Source organism: Notolepis coatsorum (genome assembly GCF_963971535.1).
Source record: "Notolepis coatsorum genome assembly, chromosome: 7".
Lineage (NCBI taxonomy): Eukaryota > Metazoa > Chordata > Actinopteri > Aulopiformes > Paralepididae > Notolepis > Notolepis coatsorum.
This window is the reverse complement of record NC_140171.1, coordinates 78,698,666-78,726,188: the sequence shown is the minus strand read 5'-3', so window position 1 is coordinate 78,726,188 and position 27,523 is coordinate 78,698,666. Positions and strand designations below refer to the sequence as shown.

Sequence of the window (27,523 nt, the reverse complement as noted above, 5' to 3'; positions counted from 1 at the left end):
CGCCGTCATTTCCAGACTTCGCCTATGAGAGTCGAGCACAGTACACGGAGCTCCGGATGTGCTTAGAGACAATGATGGTGGATGTCGCTGATGAACGCCACAAGTATGCAATATTACTGAAGCACCTGAAAGTACCGCGAGCGCACAATATAGCGCTAGCCTATGCCACCTCTTCGACACCATACACAGCGGCCCTAGCGGCGCTGGACCAGAGATATGGACGTATATGGGATTACGTAATCCAAGAGATAAGGCATATTGATCGCCTACCCCCAGCCACGGACAATCGCTCATTAGACGACCTGTCAATCAAAGTGCAGTCCCTGGTAGGGATGCTGGGAGCGCAACGGGAAAAGGGCATGCATGAGCTATACGCCAACTCTAACGTCGAGAGGATTTTGGAGAAGCTGCCACCCGCAAGACAGGAGCGCTTTAGGCGGCAGAGAGACTACCGGGATCCCAACGGCCCGAGCCATCCCTCCTTGATCTAGCCGACTTCCTGGCGAGAGAAGTCAGCAGCTTACGACTAGATACATTCGGGCGGAGCACGCCAAGCTCCAGAGAGGGACCCAGGAGAATAAATGATGGAAGAAGATCGGTGACTGTCATGCACCAATCAGAGTCAGTACCGAGCAGTAAGAGTCACAGCACCCCCTCGAGAAAAGAGAAGTGGAAGATAGCGTGTCCCTACTGTGAGAAAGAACACTGGCTGTCACAATGTGACCTATTCACAAAGATGAATGCAGAAGAAGTGAGTCAATGGATAAAGTCCAACAGGCGCTGTTATCGATGTGCGCGGCCCCACATGGCAGCCGAATGCCGCCTAAAGAAAAGGTGCAGCCGGTGCGATGGAGCCCATCTAGATATACTACACGAAAGTAACGGAAGACGGCCTCCACCTGCACCACGGAGCGGCACCAAGGCAAGTGTCATGTACATTGACCCCGCCAGCAGCAGCGGCGCCCAAGTGCTCTTAAAGGTAGTCCGTGTGACATTGAGCTACCAAGATAAAGTCATGGACACTTACGCCGTCCTTGACGACGGGTCAGAGAAGACCCTTCTGCTCGCGTCCGCTGCGGCCCAGCTGGGACTGCGGGGGAGCAAGAACGAAATGACGATTCGGACAATAAGAAGAGATCTAAAGACGATAAAGGGCGAGAATGTCTCCTTCACTATCGCAGCAAACGGGCAGCCAGAGCGACGGTACAAGATTACAAATGCTTTCACCAGCCAAGAAATAGGACTATCGCAGTACACCTACCCTGTCACCAAGTTGATGGATAAATATGTGCACCTGCGCCAATTACCTATCCCGCTCATAGACGGCGCTACCCCGACCCTGCTGATAGGCTCCGACCATGCAGAACTCATAGTCCCGATTGACCGGGTCCATACAGGACCCCGAGGCTGTCCTGCAGCAGTCGAGACCCGCCTAGGGTGGACCCTACAAGGCCCCCTCGCTAAATCTCTCAACCGAACAGCAGCCACTAGCTGCCTCCACTCCAGAACGACAGAAGAAGACACCACTCTCCTACAGCATGTCGAGAGGCTATGGACACTAGAGACAATGCCCTTTAAGAACGAAAAGAAAGATATTCGTTCTAAAGAAGACATTTACGCCATCAACCTACTCGAGCAGGGGACAAAGAGAGTCACAGTCGGCGGAGTGATGAGATACGCAACTCCACTCCTGAGGCGAGAGGGAATGCCCACCTTTCACGCAAAGAAAGACGCCACGGAGCGCTATCTATTGAACACGGAGCGGCGCCTAGCCAAAGACCCCGCTCAAGAGAGTGTGTACCGCGCTGAGATTGAGAAGCTAATCACAGCGGGACACGTAACAAAGATTGACATTAAAGAGGCCGATCAGACGACCGAATCATGGTACGTGCCGCATCACAAGGTCCATCACAACGGCAAGGATCGCATTGTGTTTAACTGCAGCTACCAGATCGGATCCCAAAATCTGAATAAAGAGCTCTTGCCCGGCCCCACACTCGGCCCCTCCCTACTAGGCGTGCTACTGCGCTTCCGCCAGGACAAGGTGGCTATCAGCGGGGATATCAAAGGGATGTTCTTGCAGGTGAGACTAGTAGAGGAGGACAAGCCTCTGCTGCGGTTCCTATGGAGAGAGAGGATCGGAGATGAGAACCCAGCCATCTACCAGTGGGAAGTACTCCCCTTCGGAACCACATGCAGCCCGTGCTGTGCTACATTTGCACTACAGAAACACGTCGCAGAGGACCCAACAGCAGATGAAGAGGTCCAACACAGTGTGAAGAACAGTTTCTACGTGGACAACTGTTTACAAAGCGTTTCGACTCAAGAAGAAGCCGAGGCTCTCCTAATCAAGTTACGCGCCTCCCTGATCAAAGGCGGCTTTGATCTCAGGCAGTGGGCCAGCAGTGACCCGCACGTATTGCGCAGCCTCTCCCCCGCGGACAAGGCTGCCAGCAGCGAGACCTGGATGGCGACAATCCCAGGAGAAGCCCAAGAAATGACACTAGGACTAGTCTGGCGCTTCAAAACAGACTCGCTCCACTATAGACACAAACCCTTGGCTCCAGAGCAGGGAAGGTCGACGGCGATACCGACCACCAGACGGAGTGTGTACAGAACACTCGCCAGACAATATGACCCGTTGGGATGTATTCTACCTTACACCACCAGGGCAAAGATGATTGTACGAGCACTATGGGACAAGGACCAGGGCTGGGACGACCCAATACCCGCACACCTTGCCTCAACATGGAGAGAGTGGGAGACGGAACTCCGCTCACTCCCAGGCGTCAATATACGCCGCAGCTACTTCCCATCAACAGTGAGGCCAGAGACATGCGAGATTGATCTACACGTCTTCAGCGACGCCTCCGAAGTAGCCTACGGATCGGTGGCCTACTTGCGTGCCCAAGAGAAGGGAGGAAAGATACACACTGCTTTCATCCTGGCCCGCTCAAGAATAGCCCCACGTAAGCAACAATCTATCCCACGTCTAGAGCTCTGCGCAGCCCTAGCAGGAGCGCATCTAGCCACGTTAATCCAACGTGAACTCACCATTCCGGTGCACAGAACAATCTTGTGGTCAGATTCCACGACAGTACTCACATGGATCAAGTCTGATTCATGCAGATGCAAAGTCTTCGTGGGAGTCAGAGTCACCGAGATTCAAGAGTTAACAGAAGCAGCGAGCTGGCGGTATGTGGACACCAAACACAACCCAGCTGACGTCATCACCCGGGGAATGTCTCTGGATGACCTAACCCGTCGCAACATCTACAGTGACGGACCAGAATTCCTCAAGCTCCCGGAAGGAGAGTGGCCTACGCCCACCCCGCGGGAAGCAAGTAACGAGGAGGCTGAGAACAAGAAACCTATGTTCTGTGGACTGAGCACAGTCGCCTCCACAGACCCCAACATAGATGACTGCATTACCCTAGAGAGTGCGCAGCAAAGAACATTCCTGCGGCACCACCCAGAGATTCAGTCCACCACTGACATGTCAGCAGCTGACTACGAAGAAGTAGAACTTCTTCTACTACAACGAGCCCAGAGAGACTCGTTCCCCGATGAGCTAGACTGTCTACAGGGAGGAAACCCCGTCCCATCAGACAGCAGATTGATTCACCTGGCACCAGAGAGTGACGCCCATAATCTCATCAGAGTGGGTGGTCGCCTGCGGAGAGCCCCCGATCTACCGGATGATACTAAGTACCCGATCGTCTTGAACAGCCGACACAAGGTCACGGAGATCGAGGGAGTATTGAACTCAAAGCCCCTCGGTTACGTCTCCAGTGATGTAGCAGATGTCGACCCAGTCACCCCCAACACACTCCTAATGGGGCGGCTGGACCCCGCGCTACCCCAGACAATGTACAGGCCTGAAGAAGCGAACGGCCGAAGAATGTGGAGGTACAATCAAGTACTAGCTGACAAGTTTTGGAGCAGCTTCCTACTCCACTACCTACCGTCTCTACAGACCCGCCAGAAGTGGGTAAAAGAGAGAGACAATTTGACAGAAGGAACAGTCGTCATGATTATTGACCAGTCACTACCCAGAGCTATGTGGCCGGCTGGCCGCGTAAGCAAAGTGATCACCGGTGCCGATGGCAAGGTCCGAGCAGCTGAAGTACTCGTCCAAGGGCGCACTTACACACGTCCCGTGGCGAGGCTCATAGAACTGCCCCGACTCCCAGATACTATCGATGATGACCATGACCCCATGACTTTGTGAGTTGACTGACCCTTACAGCGGACCTTGAGTGGTAGACAGTGCGGTTAATCTGTCTCTGCTTAGCTAATTAGGTGGGACTAATTAGGGGGCGGCTGTTGTGAAGGATCAGATTAAACCGAATATATATATTTATTTATATATATATATTTAATTGTATTTGTATATCGTTTGATATCCCCTGTATATTCCTTGTACAATATGCACTGAATATCCCTTTAGTCTACTAAACAGCCCATAATAGTTTCATTCTACCATTGGACGAGAACCTGGCGCCAGGTTGCCATACCCCTAGGTCCAAGTTCAATCGTGCCGCCCAACATGTCGTGGCAAGCCCCGGTTCCGCGCAGGAATATGTCGGGCGAAATACGAATGGTACTATTTGTTCATAGCGCATATATATATGGCGCAAGTAAAGTAGAACTTTCTTTAGTCCAGTTCTTTACCCTCCAACAGAGTGACAGACGCGAAGCCTCCCCACGACGCACGTGTGGTGTAGTAAGGCCTACTTGGCCTCAGAATAGGCATTGAGATATCGTGTAGATTAATAGTTGAATAGTCATAGTTTGGCACTATACCGTCGAGTTGGACGTATTCTATTAAGCTAATAATAGTCTATTTATGTATGGTGCATCGTTCGGTTAGAGTTCTAAAGTTATCAGTACCCCCATCGTTCCTGACGTTATCTGGACGCTTAACCAGGCTGGGCAGACCCCTAGTGGTGCTTGCATCCGAGGAGCTCCGGGCCAGGGCGACTGGACCTGTATATTGGATTACTCTACCCGGACGACGGCGAGCCTTCCACGGCTTGGATTATGCTTTGGGTGCTTTGATTATTCCATGGATAAAGGCCAACACTGCGGAGTGTTGGAACTACCCCCCGGAGAGGACTCCAGGTGAGACGCCGCTCTACACCAGTGAGGTCGCCTCACGTCTCTCCGTTGTGGACCGGCAGCTACCGTCCACCAGAGGGTCCAGCTGTATTCGTCTGCGGACCGAGGTTCTGTGGGCACCGTGTTCAAGACTTTGAATTCTCCCAAGAAACCGTCGGCCAGATGGGATACCGCCAGCGGCTTCTCTAACCCCCCCCTCCTACTGTCTTACAACCAGCGGGACACCCCCCCCCCTTAGTGTATCCAGCTATAATCATTTAAGTACCATCGCTATAGTTTCCTAAATATCCAGGTTGTATACTTACTCCCTGCGTAACCAGAGATTGGACATTCAATGTTGATTTACCTACGAATACTCATTTGCCATACAAGTGCATATTTCAAATCATAAGTGTAAACAAGTGAACGTTGTATATACCTTTTGCTATATTAAACCTTCGATTTGTACATTTGTGTGGATTCGTTTCATCAGGTGGGAAAGTGTTCATCATACTTATATCATGTACTGGATGGCCAGAAGTTAAAGTACAAGAGGTAGTGGTATTAAATACCATATCTAACAATACAGTCAGGGAATTGTACCCCTCAGTTACAATAATCCTCCCACTTTCCCCATCTTTCCCCAAATTTCTCTTCCTGTAACCTCAGCATGTGTGTTATCCTTTCCATATCCTGTATTTCTTCCACTATTCCTACCCATTTTGCTATTGTCGGTGGGTCTTCCTTATACCACAGTCTCGTTATTGCTTTTCTGGCCGCTATCAACATTATCTTTATTAAATATTTGTCCCCCCCTTGTATTCCCTCGTGTGTCAGGTCTCCTAAGTAAAGCACCAGTCCTGTTTGTGGTATCCCGTATCCTAATATTCTGATCATTGCTTCCCCTATCTCCTCCCAATACCCCTTCAGCTTCTGACATCCCCAGAATATGTGCGTGTGATTTGCCCCCTCCTTCCCACACATCCTCCAGCATGCTTTTTGTGTTGGTGCATATTTTCCCTTCAGCTCTGGGGTTATAAAGAATCTGATTATGTTTTTCCATCCAAATTCTTTCCATATTCTCGATCCTGTTGTTGAATGTTGTACCTCGCATATGTTCCCCCATTCCTTCCCTGTTATTTCTATCTCTAGCTCTCTCTCCCATTTCTCCCTTATGTAATCGGTCGTGTGTCCCTTGCTGGTCATTATAGCCCGGTATATTGCTGATATTACTCTTCCTTGCCCCCCTTCGTATGCCCATACTATCATCTTTATTATTCCATTCTGTTCCTCGTCTTTGGCCCCCTTATTTCTTTGTTGTAGTAGTCTCTAACCTGTAGATATCTGAAGTGGTCCCTGTTTTCTAGTCCAAATTTCTCCTTTAATTTTTGTAGTGTCTGCATTTCTCCCTTCTCTATCATTTTGCATATTGCTGTTGCCCCCCCCCCCCTCTCCCACCTTCTGAATCCATGGTCTAACCTCCCTGGTTTGAATCTCTTGTCATGTGCTACCCATCTCAGGACCCCTGACTGCTTCTCCAATTTGTGTGTTTTTACTACTCTGTTCCATATGGTCAAGGTGTATTTGGTGATTGGATCTAATAGTCCCTCTTTTTCTTTAAATAGTTCCCTATCCCCCACCAGAGCTTGTACCTTGTATCCCTCCCCTTCTTTTTCAATGTCTTTCCATCTTGCCTCATATCTGTCGTTACACCAGCACGTCACTGCTCTCAGTTGTGCTGCATAGTAATAATCTTGTAGGCTGGGTACTGCCATCCCTCCCTCTTCCTTTGGTAGTTGTAGTGTTTTATATCTGACCCGTGGTCTTCTCCCCGCCCATATGAACCTCGATATCAGTCTGTCCCACTCCCTGAATTGATTCTGTGGTATTTGTATCGGTAGTGACTGGAATAGGTACAGTAACTTTGATAGTATGTTCATTTTAATGACCTCTATTCTTGAATTGAAGTCCAAGGGCATTACTGTCCATCTCTCTAGGTCTCTCTTGATGTTCTGATTTATCTGTGTATAATTCGCCTCAAACAGTTTCTCCACCCCTCTCGTGATGTTCACCCCTAAGTATTTAATCTTGTCCATGTCCCATCTTATCCCGTACTGTTCTCTAATTTCCGTCGTTGGAGAGTAGTTCCATGCTAAGGTCTGTGTCTTTGTCACGTTTAGTTTGTATCCTGAGTAGTGACCATATTCCTTCAGTAGATCCATCAGTGCCGGGAAGCTCTTTTCTGGTTGCCTCATGTATACTATCACGTCGTCTGCAAATAAGCCTAGTTTATATTCCGTTCCCTTTATCCTTACTCCCTTGATGTCCTCGGTCTGCCTGATCAGTTGTGCCAGTGGTTCTATGAAAACGGCGAAGAGCGTCGGTGAGAGACAACATCCCTGTCTGGTAGCCCTCTCTAATCTGATTCTATCCGTCAAGCTGCCATTCACCTTAACCCTCGCTGTCGGCTCTTGATATAGCGCCTTGATCATCTTCATCGCCCTCCCGTTCAGTCCGAACCTCATCAATGTTTTATATAAAAATTTCCAGCTCTCACTGTCGAATGCTTTTTCTGCATCTAGGCTAATCAGTACCGCGCTACCCCCTTGTTTTTGTATCTCCTCTACTATGTGTAATGTCTTTCTCACGTTGTCCTGTGTCTGTCTCCCTTTAATAAATCCAGTTTGATCTTCATCTATAATGTCTGGCATAAACGTCTCAAATCTTTTTGATATTATCGATGTATACATCTTGTAATCTACGTTGAGTATGGACACAGGTCTGAAACTACTACATAATTCCCTATCCTTCCCTTCCTTCGGTATCGTGGTGATTATGGCTTCCTTCCACGAGGGGGGCATTTTCCCCTCTTCCATCGTGTGTCTGAACGCCGCCCCTAACATGGGTGCTAATTCAGTTCTAAATGTCTTGTAGAATTCCGATGGGAATCCGTCGCTCCCCGGAGACTTGTTGTTTTTAGCTCTACTAATTGCATCTTCCAGTTCTTGTTCCGTAATTATTTTATTTAACTCTTCATTCTGTTCTTTCCCTATCGATGGTAACTCTAGCTTCTCCAGATATGTTTCTATTTCCTCTTCTCCCGCTGCTTTTGGCTGTGTGTATAATTTCTCATAGTATTCTCTAAATGTCCTCTCTATTTCAGCTGGGTCCCTCAATATTTCATTAGTCTTTGTATCCCTTATTGTGTGTATCGTGTTCAACTTCTGTTGCGTTCTAATTCTCCTAGCCCCAGCAGTCTGGTCGCTTTTGGTCCCCCTTCATAGTACGTTTGTTTCATGAACCTCGCTTTCTTTTCTATTTCCGTCAATAATTCCCTATTTATCCTGGCCTTTACTTCTTTGATTTCTCCGAGCGTTTCCTGTTCTTTTGATATCTGGTGTCTCCCCTCTAGCTTCTTTAGCTTCCCTATCAGATTGTGATATGTCTCCGTTCTGGCCTTCTTCAGCATTGCTGTTTTTTCCATCAATTTCCCCCTTATCACTACCTTCAGTGTGTCCCATAGAATGTTCGGGTCTACCGCCCCGTTGTCATTTTCTTCCTTATATCTGGCTATCTCCTCCTTGATCTGACTCACCACCCCTTTGTTATTTAATATTCCTACATTTAGTCTCCAAATCGTGTTCCTCCGTCTCCCTTCTAGATCTACTGTCAGATATATGGCACTGTGATCCGATATGTCCGCCACTCCTATACTGCTCTCCCGTGCCCTGTAACTGTCCCCCGTCGTCATCAAAAAGTAGTCTATTCTCGCATACGTCACGTGTGGGTGTGAGTAATGTGTGTATTCCCTGTCCATGGCGTGCATCTCCCTCCAAACGTCTGTAATTCCCATTTCCGTCATCTGAATATTCATATATCTACTGATGGGCGCCCGTCCTTTTCTAGTACTCGTGGTGTCTAGGTCGTGATTCAGTACTACGTTAAAATCTCCCGTACATATCAATATCCCTTCTAGTTCCATCACTATCATGTCAAAAATGGTCTCATATAAATCCCTCTCACTCTCTGGGGGTGCATAAACATTTACTAACGTAACCATTTGGCCCTCCATTTTCCCCTTCACCAAAACAAACCTTCCCTCCTTGTCTCTTACTTCCTTGATCAATTCAAATTTGACTGTGTTTTTGATTAACGTGATTACTCCTCTCCTCGGGTTTTGTTCAAAGGAACTATAGTATGCATTTTCATATCCAAATCTCTTCAGTTTCTCATGACCCTGTGCTACCAAATGTGTCTCCTGCAGAAAAATCACTTCCATCTCACTTTTTTTACATTTCAACATCACTTTGCCCCTTTTTATCGCATTATTCATTCCATTAACGTTTAACGACATCATTTTTATACCTTTAACCCTTGTCATCTTTCTTCTTCTTTCGTCTGTCAGTCCCCCCCATGTCACACTCATTCCCCCCTCTGGTTGGAGCCTCCGCTCTCTTCACCGAATACATATAATGATTAACATAAATAAAAAACATAAACTTTACATAAAGTGCTCCCAAGGCGTTCGGGGGGTCCCTGTGTCCCCCCCTGTCCCCTGCTGGTGGGTGAGGGGTAATTGCCCTCCTAGCGAGGGGCCTCCTCCTGACGGCTTGGGGGTTTGAAACCCTTGCCCCCAATCGCTCGTCATATTTGTCCAGCTTTCTTACTGTTTTTTTTTTGCTTTCGAGCTCCTGGTCAAAAAGCGCTCTGTCCTTCCTTTTGATCAAAGACCCTCTTTTCTTGTTCCCTCTCAATGTGACTCATATGTTTCATTGTCCCTCCTTCCTCCCATATCCGTGTGCGGTGTCTCCCGTGTATCACTTATTATTTTCTTTTCCTCTCCTCTATTTTCTATGTGATGTCCATTTATCCCCTTAATCCCTCCCAACTGTGTTACTCCCAGCGTGTTTCTATGTATCTGTTTCAGTATGGTCTGTGTCTCGCCTATCAAACCTAGTTATATTTCCATTTATTTCCTCCGTCAGCTTGTGTATTATGTGTCCATGTATACGTTACGTTCATTTCTATATCCTGCCTCTACCTGGGAATGTGTGCTTATGCATATGTTATTTCAGTTTCTATACTTTGTCTCTATTTGAATAGTTTTTTCAATCTCTTGTGCGTGTACTCATCCGTTCGTCTCCTCCCGCCTCCTCATCCGTCTCCGTCCTCGCTCCGTCACGTTTCACCTCCGCCTTCTCCTCTCTCCTCCCTCCGGTTTCGGTCTTCCACTCTGATCCATCTGCGGGCTCCTTCCAATCTCTGTTGCAGGCTCCGCGTCTGTTCCTCCCGCCTCCTTCCTTCTCCGTCCTCCGCCATCCTCATCCCTCGCCGTCTCATCTCTCGCTCCGCTTCTCGTGCCGTCGCGTACATCGCCGCTCCTTCCCCCCAGTGAATCCTTAGCGAGGTCATGGGTGACTGGAATCTCATTCCGTTTTCTTTCAGGGTTTTCTTCAGTCCCGCGTAGGACCTGCGTGTTATCGCTACCGCTGTCGAGTAGTCGTGATCAAATGATAGTCTTTTCCCTTCGATTTCAATCTTCTTGGTCCATGCGGTTCTGAGTACCAATTCCTTAACCTCGAATCTCAGAAAGTTAATAATCACCGCCCTCGGAGGTCTGTCCGGTTGTGGTCTCGGAGCCAACGCCCTGTGGGCTCTCTGTATCTCCATTTTTTCCAGTCCCGTTTCCTTCATTTGTTCTTTGATAAGTTTTTCCACATATAGGGTCACCGATTCCCCTTCGACTCCTTCTTTCAGTCCCCATATTCTGATGTTATTTCTCCGTGACCTCCCCTCCATGTCCGACATCTTTGTCTCCATCTGTTCTTGTTTCTGAATCACACATGTTAATACCTCGTGTATCTCCGTGTTCCATTCCTCCGCGTGAGCCGTCCTAGTCTGTAACTCGGTCACGTTTCTGTTCTGTTCCGCCATCTTCTCCTCCACCATTTTGATTTCTGTATTCATTTCCCCTCTGAAGTCCTCCTGTTCCTTCCTCAATTCCTCCCGTAGCTTCCCAATATCATTCCTTATCGTGTCCGTGTTCAGTTTTATCGCTGCTGTTATGTTCTCCAGTATCCCGGCCTGCATGTTCACGGCCCATCCTGGCATTACCGTGTCTGCCTCAGCGGTACCTCCCCCTTCTTTCGTCTGGCTTTTCTCGGCTTCGCTCCGGGGATTCTGTTTCTTCGGATTCTCTCCTTCTCGTATGTTCTCCATTTCTATTTCCTTCACAATCGTTGTCTCTTCCTTACTTCTCGTGAGCATTTTCCTTTTTAATTACTTTTCGGGTCTTTTTTTATCCGTTTTTTCACTCATTTGACCAGGAGCTCTTTCGCACGTGTGTTACCCGTCTGCTCTCATACCGGAAGTCTAGAGGGGACCCTATTAACCATTTAATCGCCAATGACGTGTTAAGACGTCATTCCTCGCCATGCATAATCTGCCAATGACGTTTTACAGCGTCTTTGAGATCAATATTTCAAATTTCTGTCATGGTATTCATATTTCACCCACGGATCATTGACTGGTGCTGTAGGACTCCGCTCAACTCTCCAACGCTTCAACTCGATAAACAACATTATTTGGACGTATATAGTATTATACAACCCGGAAATGGTTCGCCTAGATCAACATCCCATAATAGCGATCTTTTTGCTCCAGTATCATCCCCCATCGCTACAAGGAAGCTGCGGTGAGTTTCAGCGTTTTTGATTATTATTATCCATACAAACTGCTATGATCAATATATCACCCATACTACATGATTCATTTAACGTCGGTCATTGCATTATAAACAACCCCCCCTCCCCCTCCGGTCACCAGCAGATGATGAGTCATGACGTTTAGGACCTTGTACAATTGACATTTTTAATCTGGCGTCAATCGCTATCAAACTGCATTTGATGATCTAATATATGCATAAATGGCTATAACTCACGTTCTATTAAATACTGCAGAAAACGATAAAAACATATTTATACTCTAGACCGTATTTTTGTATGAATGTGTGAATGAAAAAGTAAAACGTTCCTACACCCTGAACGATAGCTAATCGATGTTGAATGGGCCATAGTAATGTCAATTTAGCAATACAATTAAAAAAAGTTATAGCCCTGCAAAGTAGGTGAACATCTCCATAGACAAATAGAGCTGGCAGACTGGCTACAAGGATGGATATAAGCGTGGCAGAGAAAGGGTTAACTGTTGTTTGTATTGGAAATGGGGGTGTATTGTCATCACACACAAGCGACATGTTGATCTTTGGATATATTTAGATAAGGTACTTGGTGGTTAAATGTCACGTGTTCACCGTTTGATGTTCATATTGTCCCTCTATCATACGCTTACACACACGCTTTGTATTACTATACCTGAGAGGACCTTCTCTCGACTAGAATCCTAAATGATACATAATCTCAACCCTTACTCTACTCTTGAACTAAGTAAAATAAGCATTTAACCTCTAACCCCTCAAATTAACACTGAAACCCCAACATGTCCCGTCTTTCCCCTCAAAAGAAGTCTTCAATGCCTATGTCCAGAACTCAAAACCACTCTAGTATGTTAACACAAGTGCGGTCACAGAAACACACACATACACACTCTGCGTTAGTGAGACCCAACAAGACATCCCACAGAGAGGGTGGCTGACCTGGGGGGGGGGGGTTGATGATGTCATAGTGTCATGGAATCAGTACTGCAGTGCGCCCCTCCCCCCGCCACCTCCAACACATACACACACGCGTGCACAGCTCCCTCGCCTCGCTGGCCTTGTCCCTTTGTCTCTCTGGCCCAATGCAGCATCTGCCCACCTGGCAGACCGCCAAGGCCAGCCCCCCCCCACCTCTGTTCTGAATAGTGGGCTGCTGTGTCATGCATTTTACTGATTAGAAGCCCACACACTGGGATAAAAGCCTCTCTCTCTTCCTCTGGTCTATTATCTGGTTTCTTCTGTCTCTCTTCATCCTCCTCTCTTGTCTCTCTTGTCTTCTGTCTCTTTTAAAGGGGAATGCCAACCTATTTTAAGAATTCACAGTTCAGTCAATGTTTGCGAGCATTGCACCACTCTCTTACAGTTAGAAGTCAGAGAGGGTGCTGTATACATGATGAATTGGGCAATGATATGAATATGTTTGTGTGAGCTTTTACACCCACATGAGGTTTCAATTCTGGTTCAGTCACTTTTTGAGTGCAGCTAGCCCTTTGATTTCACAATCTGCTTTTTTTTTTTTGATCCACTTTTTCTCCCATTTTTTCCATATTTTTCTCCCATCCCAATTTCGTATCATCCAATTCAACCCTCCCCTGTCACGAACGCTGTTTCTTGCCTCCCACAAGCCGGCTGCAATGTGGACTAAGTCATACATAGCACAAGTCCCCTCCGGTACTTGAGGTAACAGCAGTCGCATCTTTTCACCAGCGCAGCTCGATCTCTCAGTGTCTAGGAGTAACGCGTGGGAGGCTCACGCTGCCCCAGACACTTCCTGATTCTACTGCGCAGGCGCACCAACCGACTTGTAGGAGTCGCTTGTTCACAACGTTCGATCCCCACCCTTCAGTTTTCCCTCCCCGTAATACGGCCAATGTGTATTACTGCGGGCGACCAGCCAAACTGAAAAACAATGTGGAGAGCTGGATTCGAACACGCGAATCCTAGCGTCTCCACACTGGTAGCGAGTGCCTTGTCCACTACACCACCTAGCCGCCTGATTTCACAATCTGCTTTATAGTGTCCCTTAATGTAATCAGACTAAAAGTAACGTGCCTTGTGTTCTGAAAGGTGGCATTTGTGTTTAGTGACAAGAAACAAGAAGGGGTGACATGCTCCCTAAACTATTTAGCACTCCATTTGCTTTCTCTCTTTGTCTCTCTCTCTATCTCTCTCTCTCTGCAACCGTGACTTTCTTAAACCAGAAATGCCTGTTTGTCTGCCGATAGCTGCAGCTCCATCTCTCATGTGCAAGGCCTCGCTTGCTCTCTAGCTCGCTTGCAACTACAAACTATCCAATGCCAGCCCGTGGCACAATAAGCATAAGCATAAACTGTAAACACAGCAAGAAGCATTGATTGATTGATTGATTGATTGATTGAACATTTTATTAACAGATTGCAGAATGGGTACAATACAGTACAGCTCAATACACACAGGGGATGCAGACCAGAGAAATACTTTCGTCTTGTTTACATCAGGGTCCCCCATTTTCAATTCATCATAACATATGACATACATGACATACAGATGGACAGTACTGTTACATCTAGACATTTATAACATAATGACATATGGCATAGACTGTATGAAATGCATAGACAATTGGATCATAAAAGTAATGCCTGCCCTGAAGTAGCACGACACCGATAAAATGTTCCATATCTTGTCAATCACTGTGGGAAGTTCAGCTGATGAGCGAACATGCTCTCAACTGTGGTGGTGGATGTTTGATTTAAAACATGGCCACTTAAATTGACCAAAAGGACAGTTGTTGGAAAGCTATAGAAATTGCTAACGATGGCGGCTGGGTGGCGCAGCGGTCTAAGTGCTCGTCACCAACGCGCGAGACACCGGTATCGAATCCGGCTGTCAGCGTTGCCTCTGGCTTGGGCCGGCCGTCATACTGACTCAATTGGCAGAGTCAGCGGGAGGGGAGTCGATGGGTGGTAATCTGGTCGTTGTAAACAGCAACTCCTACAGGTCGGTCAGGGCGCCTGCACAGCAAGGACAGGAGATGTCGAGGGTAGTGTGAGCCTCCCACACGTTACACCTCGCCAATGAGAGTCCGCGCTGGCAGGTGGAAAGATGTGGCTGGCTGACTCCGCATGTATCGGAGGGGACATGCGATAGATTCTTCAACCCTCCCTACGACCGACCAGTGGGGGGCACATGCAAGCAACGATCAAGACAGGGGAGGGAGGAATTGGCACGACGAAATTGGGATGGGAGAAAAACAGAAAAAGAAGGAGAAAAAGTGGATTAAAAAAAAAAAGTTATTGCTAACGATGTAAAACTAATTGTGGAATGGACGGGCTCGGAAAATAACAGTTTAGCTTGGAGGTACAGATATCAACAACACCATGGCACTGTGGCAGAAAGTTAATAGGGTAACATTAAAGGAACACGCCAATATTATGGGAAATGCACTTACCGTCTTCTCCAGAGTCAGACAAGAAGATGGATACCAATTTTCTTTCTGTGCAAATTAGAAAGCTATCCGGCTGCAAGCTAGCCTAGCTTAGTACAAACGAATGAAAGCAGATATGGACCAGCTAGTTTAGCTATTGGTAAAAAACACCTCTCCCAGAGTTTTAAAGGAACACGCCAACATTTTGGGAACTTAGAAGATAGATAGCTTTCTACTGAAAGCTATCTGGCTGCACGTTAGCCTAGCTTAGCACAATGAATGGAAGCGGACAGTGCCGGTTAGCCTAGGCATTGTCCAACTAACACCTCTCCCGAAGGCTAACAGGTCATGTCTGCTTCCATTCATTGTGCTAAGCTAGGCTAACATGCAGCCAGATAGCTTTCTACTGAAAGCACAGAGGGGAAACTGGTATCCATCTACTTGTCTCTCTCTGGAAAAGACGGTAAGAAAATTTCCCAAAATGTTGGTGTGTTCCTTTAAGCTGGGCTAGTGGTCCGTATCCACTTCCATTATTTTGAGCTAGGCTAGCTTGCAGCCGGATAGATTGCTACTGAACACACAGAAAGGAAATTGGTAAGTGCATTTTCCATAATTTTGGTGTGTTCCTTTTGATTTGATTTGATTTGAAGTCTTTATTTCGAACATGCAATGAATACAACAAACAATAACAAAAAAGAAAAAACAACTCAATCTGCATGTTCGAAAAGGAGTAGGAAGAAGTATACACTTATTTAATCCTACCCCTTTTCCACTACTCAAATGAGTGTACTATTTTAAACATAAAAAAGAAAAGAAAAAAAAAATATATATATATATATGCAAAACAAAAAACAAAAACTATATATGTATAAAATAAAATAAAATAGAAAACAAAATAAAAATGTAAACACCCGTGAATATCAAGTCCCTTCTTCATCCCTGTACCTTGTGAACATAATTTCCTTATACATCAGTTTGAATTGTCTCATGTTTGGACATTGCTTTAGCACCACATTTAGACTGTTCCACAGTTTCACTCCACATATTGAGATGCAGTGTTTTCTCATGGTAGTGCGTACGTTTAGCACCTTTAAATTGTGTTCTCCCCTCAGATTATAACCCCCCTCCCTATCAAAGAACAATTCTTGAATGTTTCTTGGAAGTGCATGACTTTTTGCTTTATACATTAATTGTGCCGTTTTAAATTCCACAAGATCATTTAACTTCAATGTCTTTGACTCCAGAAACAATATGTTAGTGTGATCACGATAACCTGCAATGTGAACTATCCTTATGGCCCTTTTTTGGAGTATAAAAAGTGGTTGTAGTGTAGACTTATAATTGTTTCCCCAGACTTCAGCACAGTAATTTAAATATGGTAAAACTTTCTTTTAATGTAAGTGTTGAGTAATGTGCTCTCATCTGCTCTCGTACAGTAACATCAACATTAGCTTTCCTACTTTGTTGCTATCCAGTGCTCCTAGTCTACCCTTCAGTCCAATGCAGCACATGTTGGGCTAATGCTTGGTAGAATTCTGTGTTTAGCTAGCATTAGCTGTAATGTTAACATCAGTGTTTTGTAGCCGGGGAACAAGCTGATCAGTAATAAAATGACTGAACAAAAATTAAGTCTGAATATAGAAATACAGTGTCAGCAAAGCAAAGATGAAGCTGCTTATCAATCAATCAGACCCCACCCTTTACAAAAGGTTTGATAAAACAAAGCATGCATGGAGCAAAGACGGTAGCTGTTTACAAAGATGTGCAAGAACATCTTTGACATTCATTTGAGGAATTCCTAGAAAGGGAAAAAGGGAGAGCTGGATGAGGAGAGACGGCAAACGGCCCTTTAAAACGTTGTTTACAGACATTCTGAAAGAACACATTTTGCCATCTAGTGTATTACATTTCTGGCATAGAGTTGCTATAACATAACTGTAAAACCTAACTGATTAGCTTAATCTATAGGAAATTGTGCTAACTTTCATCAATACAATTTACATTTGTACATTTACAACGGTCCCCTAACGGTATCTTTTTTCTGTCCTTTACTCTCCCTGTACAATTTATTTCAGTTGTAAAACTACAACATTCAACATTGTTATCACACCACACAAACTAAAACCCCTCCCTACCTCCCATCCTCAGTAAATACTATAAACTCCTCTGACCTCATCTGGTCTTTCCAAAGATGAGAGAGAGAAAGAGAGAGACACACACACACGCTAATGAAGTTAAATGTTTTTTTGTATTATCAACCATCCAGTACGTTTTCGTTTAGTGTAATGTTTGGCTTAGCGAGGATGCAGTGGAGTTTTCACTGCATGTAGAAACAGCGCGACTCGCAAGAGGAGTTGTCACAGGGCTGTTGAACACAGTGCTGAATAGCTAGATGTCATAGCTTATAAAATTGAAGGTCTGCGCTGGTCTATTGTCTATTATGAAATGACAATTGTGCGTCATGAAGGTCCGCATTGGTCTGTGTATGACAATTGCGCGTCATTGCAATTCGGTTTATTTTCTAACTGGGTGGGTCTCAATCTATCAGCTCTCAAGGTACCGAAATGTGGCACTGATTGATCTAACGTGAATCGGTGCTCGGTAGTACCGACGTAATTCGGTCGGTACCCTTAAAAGTACAGAGTTCAGTATCCAACCCTAGTTCTTGCACACCTGAATTTGCATACATAAACGCCCGCCAGCTCCTTATAAGGCCATGTCACCACAGCATCGTGTCCAAAAATATTCAACAGGTAGCACGAAAGCAATTTGTGACTGATCAAAATTAGATTAGATTAGATTCAAATGTATTGCCATTATACAGCACAAGTACAATACAACGAAAATAAGTGAGTTTCAGACAAAACAGGAGTTTATTTGATCAAGTAAATTTTAGGCAGAGTGGCCAATAACTGCTTTTCATTATAAGTCCAGCGACTTTGGGTCATTGAAAAGCGCTATACAAATAAATTTAATTATTATTATTATTATTATTATTATTATTATTATTATTATTATTATTATTATTATTATTATTATTATTATTATTATTATTATTATTATTATTATTATTATTATTATCATACATATATCATACATACAAGTATGTTCCCGATCAATATGCCGTTTAAAAAAGAAAAAAACTAATTTGCTTGTTTGGTTATTAGAAAAATATATGAAGTCTCTGAGAGCTTGAATCCTCCTAACATCAACCCATTAACCCCAGTCCTCGTTAAATGATTTCCCCAAGTAGCAGGCCTAATTATCATCTCTCCTCTCCTCTCCTTTTAATTCATCATTGCATAGAAGTGATGAACATAGAGGCAGTATTATTTGCTTTTGTTTGCTGGGTGTTGGAAGACAAAGACAGGTCTCCTGCTCTGAAAGGGTTTGGCAGCTCCTGCTCAGACGATTCACTCACACACTCTGAGATGCAGACGTTCCCGCTCTTTGATCAATAGTCCTCCGCTCCCTACCTGTGGCGTGTGTTTCAAAGCACATGTTGTGTTGTATGGCTTACCCTGGAAAGGCCTTTGAATGTACAACATTCAATATTAGCTATTCTTCTCCAAACACATCAAGCTGTCTCATGGCTTGTTTAGTGAATAGAATGGAAGATTTCATTCAGAAACATCCTCACTTTTATGTGTTTTTTAATCCATAGTACGATTCTGTTGCAAACAGTTACAACATTGAAATGACTTGAACTAAATAATTTCTTTCAAGTAATGATTATTTTTATTCTTTTCTCAAAGCAATGTGTCTGGACAAGCTGCTTTGAATGTTGAAATCTAGGACAAGCCACTGAGTGACTATACTAAAGCAGAAGACAGAATGGCACTCGAGAGATGATGCAACACCTGAGCTACGTCCACCTGCACACATGCCCCCAGTCAGGCATATTCAGGAGAATTTCAAATAGATTGAGTAGACTCATTATTGTAACATTGCATAGACCTTTCAGGCAACCTCGCTGGCATCCCCAAACCCAGCATTCCTCAGTTTCACATGTCTGTTGCCATCTTTGGTCCTTATCAACGGCTAATGGCGCTTTCACACCTGTGTTTATCCCCCTTGGTGTGGATCCTTTTGGGTTGCTGTGTGAACACGGTAATCAAACTTAGGTCCATACCAAACAACTGCACGCTGCTGCACCTGTTTGAGGTGGTCTTGGTCCGCATCCAAGTTAATCCTGGAGCGGTTTGTTTGATGTGAGAGAGGAATTGGACCAAAAGCAGGAAATTACTAGAAGAATCTCACATTTCATGAAGCTGATGACGGTGTCCCATATATCTTCTAATGCCCCATTTTTCATCATCACTTAACTTTTATTGAGTTCAAAATAGCCACAACAATATGGTGATACTAAACCAATTCCCAAACTTTTTTAACCAAGGCACCCCTGAAAATATAGTTTCTTTAATTATTAGGGCTGGGTATCGCCACTAATTTCCCAAAACGATTAGATTCCGATGCACAATGTCCCGGTTCGATTTCCGATTCATTGGTTCAAGGAACCCTCTAACATGTTGCATTGTTAAAAATATCAATGTTTACTTTAACTAATTCAGAGCCACGCCCATATGACCAAATTAGGTCTAGATTGCCACCGCTTTAATCAATGGGAGGACGGGGATATTTGCGAACGCTTAAACTATATCTTAAATTATGGCTATGGGTCTAATACACCCATCGCTTATCAATGACTTGCTTGCAGTCAACATGTACGAAACGGATAGTTTTGTCGGCGCGAACCTCACACACGCGCGCGCGCACGCTCCGATGGCGGATAAAGGAACATCTGATTACCCCAAGATTCGTAACATAAAGGCCTTACCTCACCTCTGATGTCATGCAAAACGATTAATCCAATTCCTGATCACCATTGCAAATATCGATCGCGTCCATTGATCCAACGTTATAGTCCAAAACACAATGATCCACGATGCTCCCATTGGGGGGACTCAATGCAATAGTATCCAGCTGCATGCCCGAGAAGTAAAACCTGGACCGGACTTATTTTTTTGATGCACAGTCCCAGCCAATCCAATCCAATGATGTGCAATACCATTCGGGAGACGATAGGCGGCGGTATTTGCCCTTTGCGAGCTCAGACCCATTCCCAATGATAACGTCAGGCTGGATGGATGAAAAATGTATGGATATCGCTAAAAAAGAAATAACGATTAAAACCCGACTATGCTCGTGATTGGCACTCAACGCATGGCGAGTTAACCCGACTATACTCGTGGTTGGCACTGAATGGGTTAAGAATTGACTCTCAAGCAGTTACATGAATGTACTTTTTATTGGAACATTGGCTTTTGCATATGTCACGTCTGGGTGATGTCTCAGTAAGTGTTTTCGTAGATTTGTTGTATTTCCACAATCATTATCTATGTCTGTCACTATAGCCAATGGAAATGCTAGACATGGTCACGTGGGCTGGGAGAACCAATGGAAAATGTCTATCCTGAGGCCAAACTTAATTGCCGACCCCTGGTCTACACCCTCCCCAGACCGACAGTGGGGCATTGCTCGCAACAACCAGGAAGGGAATTGGCATAACGACAAAATTGGGGGATGAAAAAAAAATATATATATATTATCATTTTTCATTTGTAAAAGAAATTTAACTCATTGGACGCCACGCAGTTGAGCATTGTTTGTACTTACCACGCCAAGCTCTAAGAGATAGGAATAAGTGACTGTGTTTGCAGGGCTATAACTATATTCTATATTATAACTATACTATAAAACTATATTAAATATCAGCTATGGATATAAAACTATTGCCCATTTGACATCGACTATATCGTTCAATATGTGAAAAATAAATATTTTTTTCATCCATACATTCCCGTCTTTTACCGTGGTGAATATGAGTATAGTTTTAGAGTGATCCTGTCTAATCCCAGAAAACGATGCTATGCAGCAATACGTGCATTTCACTAAAAGCGTTGCCGTTTCTCGCCTGGACACAGTACTATTTCGAAATCAAATCTATATTATCGGTATTATGTTTCATCATTAATGCATGAAAGGGTTTGGGGTCGTTTTTTGATGCTTTGATCGTCACCAATGGCATACGTTGTGGACTAACGTTACAGACACATGTTGTGATCGAGGTGAAGTCATGGTTGGATCACAGCAGGATTGATGTCATATAGCCCTTACCTTCACTAGGATGTACCCCAAAAAGAATATTCCAATTATCTGATCGCGAGTCCCAGTATTGGTGTCGATCGTGTCGCCAACATAATCCGCCACACATCATGCATCGGGAGCACTTGACGCTTCTCAATCCGATCGGGACAACCGCTCCACTTGCCCAACAAAGAAAAGTCAGACCGGAGACTTTTGATCGATGCACAGGCCAAGATATGTTTCAACGGTTGCTCGATACTGCCACCTTGGTGGATGTGGCCGGTATTGCACTTTGGCATTCTCAGGAAGATTCCCCATGTTAACCCAGAGTCCGTGTGCCGGTAATGAATGGAAATATCGAATAAAATAAATAACGATGAAAACCCGACTATACTCGGGTTTTCGGGGGTCCTGGCGCTCAACGCATGGCGAGATAACCCGACTATCATCGGGTTTGGCTGGCGTCCAAAGAGTTAAGATCGTCTTGGGATTTTATGAATCGATAATCATGCTTTGCGCATGAGTGAAATAAACTCACTACGACTAGATGTAAAATATACCCCTAGTTCAAGAGCAGGTTGATTGACAGCCAAGATATACACCTAGTGCAAGAGCAGGTTGATTGACCGTCAACTCAAGATATACCCCTAGTTCAAGAGCAGGTTGATTGACAGCCAATATATACCCCTAGTTCAAGAGCAGGTTGATTGACAGCCAATATATACCCCTAGTTCAAGAGCAGGTTAATTGACAGCCAATATATACCCCTAGTTCAAGAGCAGGTTGATTGACAGCCAATATATACCCCTAGTTCAAGAGCAGGTTAATTGACAGCCAAGATATACCCCTAGTTCAAGAGTAGGTTGATTGACAGCCAAGATATACCCCTAGTTCAAGAGCAGGTTGATTGACAGCCAAGATATACCCCTAGTTCAAGAGCAGGTTAATTGACAGCCAAGATATACCCCTAGTTCAAGAGTAGGTTGATTGACAGCCAAGATATACCCCTAGTTCAAGAGCAGGTTAATTGACAGCCAAGATATACCCCTAGTTCAAGAGCAGGTTGATTGACAGCCAATATATACCCCTAGTTCAAGAGCAGGTTGATTGACAGCCAATATATACCCCTAGTTCAAGAGCAGGTTAATTGACAGCCAATATATACCCCTAGTTCAAGAGCAGGTTGATTGACAGCCAATATATACCCCTAGTTCAAGAGCAGGTTAATTGACAGCCAAGATATACCCCTAGTTCAAGAGTAGGTTGATTGACAGCCAAGATATACCCCTAGTTCAAGAGCAGGTTGATTGACAGCCAAGATATACCCCTAGTTCAAGAGCAGGTTAATTGACAGCCAAGATATACCCCTAGTTAAGAGCAGGTTGATTGACAGCCAAGATATACCCCTAGTTCAAGAGCAGGTTAATTGACAGCCAAGATATACCCCTAGTTCAAGAGCAGGTTAATTGACAGCCAAGATATACCCCTAGTTCAAGAGCAGGTTAATTGACAGCCAAGATATACCCCTAGTTCAAGAGCAGGTTGATTGACAGCCAAGATATACCCATAGTTCAAGAGCAGGTTGATTGACAGCCAAGATATACCCCTGGTTCAAGAGCAGGTTAATTGACAGCCAAAGATATACCCCTAGTTCAAGAGCAGGTTAATTGACAGCCAAAGATATACCCCTAGTTCAAGAGCAGGTTGATTGACAGCCAAGATATACCCCTAGTTCAAGAGCAGGTTGCATTCAATGAATCAACTTTAGAAGCCTGTTTCATCATGTGGAAATTGATGTCTGTACTCATATTTGACTTATATATGTTTGCCTCCCGCCCGTCCTCCACCCACTTCAACCCTCCTCCAGGTGGTGCGTGTCTCCTCCGAGACTGGGGAGGGCATCCCGGAGCTCTGGGCCAGAATGGAGTTGTATCGGGAGGCCATGCTGGCGAGCGGAGAGCTGCAGGGCCGCCGCCAGGCTCAGCAGAAGGTGTGGATGTGGAGCCTGATCCAGGAGAACGTCCTGCGCCACTTCCAGAACCACCCCACTGTCCAGGAGGAGTTACCTCACCTGGAGGACAGGGTCACCAGAGGAGCCATCTCCCCAGGCCTAGCAGCTGACCTGCTCCTCAAAGCCTTCTCCTCCTCCTCATGTTCATCATCATAAGACATGGCTTGGTGAACCTCACAGTCCTCTTTGAGTTAATACATTTCTAACATGGGTGGCCCCTATGGGGATCAAGCCCCCTACCTCTGGTACTATTGGCGTCATGGTTGACATAGAAAGACATTTGTCTCCATAGTAATAGCACATGGGCTAATGGATAGCACTGCTGGAGGGACCTACTGATGACTGATCTTGTGAACATCCTCTTAATTGCCAAGCCTAAACTGTCACCACAAATTCTACCAGTGGTAGAATATCTGACATTTGATCTGTGGTCTGGAGATTAGGAGGCAGCACATTCAGTCTTGGATACTAAATCCTCAAATGACTCTAAATGACCCATTGGACCTGAGTGTTATCTGTGGTTATCTGAGGTCAGTTCTGTCATTGCCCATAGCTTCACTGTTTGTTGACATTTAGACTGAATGGCAAACTGGACATAATTTAATTTCATGAGGAGACAGTGTTACATTGTCATAATGTTAATGTCTGCAATATCAGAAGGAACTGTTCATTTTAAACTCTTCCTCCATAGTTTTCAGAACTGGATGTTGAGACTGTTACTACTGTGCTGCATTTTGAGGTACAGGTGTAGTAAGATGAAGCCATTAGGTTTGAGCGTTGTGATTGGCCTATCATCAAATTTGGAAAGAAATCTTCGTATTCTCATGATTTGTTTTGCAAATCAGTATGGGGCAATATCAGAGCTCATTGGCCATGGTTATCATTTAATGGTAATCACCTGCTAGTTGATTACAATGACCTGTTGTTTGCCAACCCAGATGTCTGATGGAATAGGCTACTACCCACGCAGACCCTCGCCGCTGAGAGATTGCGCTGTGCAGGTGAAAAGATGCAACGGCTGCTTCCTCGTGTACCGGAGGGGACACGTGATGCAAGGCTTCGTCCACATTGCAGCCGGCCTGTGGGAGGCAAGGCCTAACAGCGTTCGAGACAGGGGAGGGTAGAATTGGACAATACGAAATTGGGATGGGAGAAAAATAGAAAAATGGGAAAAAAAGAAAAAAAGGGGATATGGTTGTTGATTTTGATTTGATTTGGTTTTTATGCTGTTGGGATTATGTTTCTGTCCATAACCCTCTACCCCCTATTTTGATCATATTGCCATACATTCTTGTACAAGGATGGTCAATGAATGGGATGTTCGATATTGGCTTTTTTACCTATACCGATATTGTCCAACTCTTAATTTCCGATACCAATATCAACCGATACCGATATATGCGGGGTTCCCCCCCCCCCCCCCCCAAAAAAACTGAATAATTTCAGGTAATTAACATTACATATCTCTTGTCGTGGAATTAACACAACATTATGCATACTTTTGACAATAAATAAAATCTGAATTTGTTCTTACTTGCTTGCCTGGGTAAATAAAGGTTAAATAAATGAAAAAATATTAGAAATTATTATTATATATATTTTTTTTGAATACCGATAATTTCAGATATCACATTTTAATGCCAATATCGGTAGGCCGATAATATCGGACATCCCTAGTCAATACTTAAGTTCTCAATAGATGTGCTTTTATTCAAAAAAAAATTATTCCCTCAAGATATTTATATGAATATCTTCCATATTTTAAATGTATAATACTCAAAAGGAAAAAACACACAAAAGAAGAAATTGGAAGGAAAAGAAAAAAAAGAGCCACCAAAAGTAAAAAGAAAAAACGTTTTCTGTGACCGACCACAAAAATACACAAAACATAAATTAATGTAACCTAACGTTACATCTTCAAAGGCCACATTCAGGAAGGTGTGATATCCAGCTTCTCTCTTATGTAATCCACAATAATGGTTATTGTTTCTGAGTGGAATAAATTATTCAACCAATCAATATATATTAGTATTTTTTTTGTTAGTTGATTTGTTGTGATTGTTGTGAAAATATGAGAATGATTATCATTGCTGCTAGCAGTAGTTTGCCATCTAATATTTGTGTTGAAGATACAGTTACATTTCTGGACTCTAGGGCCACAAACCTCTGAAATAGATGATCTGTAAATAGGTTTGCTGCTAGAGTTCCTTTAATTAATTACAGGCCACCCGCACCTCTGCGCTTCAGTAAATCTTCACACAATTACCCTCGTTTATGTAATATCTCCTGTTCTCCACTAGGGGTCTCCCAAACTCCACTCAATCCCATTGGTCCATTATCCTAATGACTGGTCCCTTAGTGCCAGGCAGCTTCCCACCCTCCCTTACAACAACACCCCCCCCCCTAACGCCCTCCCCAATCCATTCTCCATTCTGGGTGTGCAGTGTGCCAGGTCACAGAGAGGCTGGGGCATCAGCAGCCCCCCCCCTCCTCCTCCGATGACCCTGGGCGCTCCATAATCCTCAGCCTCTGTGCCAGTCCTTGCTGATTCTCAAGCCCCACTGATTCACACAAAGGGAATGACGTGGGGTACTGTGAATGTAAAATATCTTTATATGGCTGCTGCAATGCAGTCTCTAACCTTCAACCTGTAGTTCACGGCTGTGAAAACATCATCCGTTGCCCATTTTGTCTGAATTCAATACTAATTCCGGGGTTTTTCTTGATCTCACTCTGTGTCTGTCTGTGTTGTGAAGAGCAAAGAGAGGGGGAGCCTTGCCGCTGCGCTGGCTCCCTGGTCGCTGAGCCTAGCTGGTTCCCAGGTCGCTGAGCCTCGCTGGCTCCCAGGTCGCTGAGCCTCGCTGGCTCCCAGGTCGCTGAGCCTTGCTGCTGCACTGGCTCCCAGGTCGCTGAGCCTCGCTGGCTCCCAGGTCGCTGAGCCTCACTGGCTCCCAGGTCGCTGAGCCTCACTGGCTCCCAGGTCACTGAGCCTTGCTGGTTCCCAGGTCGCTGAGCCTCACTGCTGCACTGGTTCCCAGGTCGCTGAGCCTCACTGCTGCACTGGTTCCCAGGTCGCTGAGCCTCACTGCTGCACTGGTTCCCAGGTCGCTGAGCCTCACTGGCTCCCAGGTCGCTGAGCCTCACTGGCTCCCATGTTGCTGAGCCTCACTGCTGCACTGGCTCCCAGGTCGCTGAGCCTCGCTGCTGCACTGGTTCCCAGGTCGCTGAGCCTCACTGGCTCCCATGTCGCTGAGCCTCACTGCTGCACTGGCTCCCAGGTCGCTGAGCCTCGCTGCTGCACTGGTTCCCAGGTCGCTGAGCCTCACTGGCTCCCAGGTCGCTGAGCCTCACTGGCTCCCATGTCGCTGAGCCTCACTGCTGCACTGGCTCCCAGGTCGCTGAGCCTCGCTGCTGCACTGGTTCCCAGGTCGCTGAGCCTCGCTGCTGCACTGGTTCCCAGGTCGCTGAGCCTCGCTGCTGCACTGGCTCCCAGGTCGCTGAGCCTCGCTGCTGCACTGGCTCCCAGGTCGCTGAGCCTCGCTGCTGCACTGGCTCCCAGGTCGCTGAGCCTCGCTGCTGCACTGGCTCCCAGGTCGCTGCTTGTTTGCTCCCGTCTGTGTACAGGAGGGACAATGCCCCCTGAATGCAGATGGATTCATTAGGTCTGAGCAACACCCTCCTCCTCCATCATGCTGACACACACACACACACACACACACACACACACACACACACACACACGCAGGCAGACACTGTACGGTTCTGGCTTTGAGAAGGGGAACAGTCAGTCCTGCATCTCTGGACATTCTCCACACACACACACACACACACACACACACACACACACACACACACACATACATATACCGGTATATACACAGACACACACACACGCATATATATATACATACACACAGACACAGCCTCCAGTGTAAACTCACCATGCGGTTCCATTGGGGGGGAAGATTAAGTAAAATACTGCCGTATCATGTTCAGCCATTTTAGCCCCAAACACAGAGCCCCATGATCCACATGTGTTTAGCATTTGGCTGGATTTTTGGAATGTAAGCAGGCGGACAGAGACGGACTCTTTGAGGTTCAGAGGATTTCTCATGTTTTAATGGAGAGAATGTGTGTGTCTGTG

General features: G+C 45.4%; 1 protein-coding gene across 3 annotated transcripts in view; it reads left to right on the top strand.

The window, feature by feature from the left end:
* Positions 1–25,386, top strand: part of mmaa (metabolism of cobalamin associated A) — a 92,362-nt gene extending 66,976 nt beyond the window's left edge. For all 3 annotated transcript variants that reach the window (XM_084317934.1, XM_084317932.1, XM_084317933.1), the window contains exon 7: positions 23,236–25,386. In XM_084317934.1, the coding sequence (XP_084174060.1) occupies positions 23,236–23,535 (300 nt within the window). In that variant the 3' untranslated portion in view covers positions 23,536–25,386. The remainder of the gene's footprint in view (positions 1–23,235) is intronic.
* Positions 25,387–27,523: the final 2,137 nt, after the last annotated feature.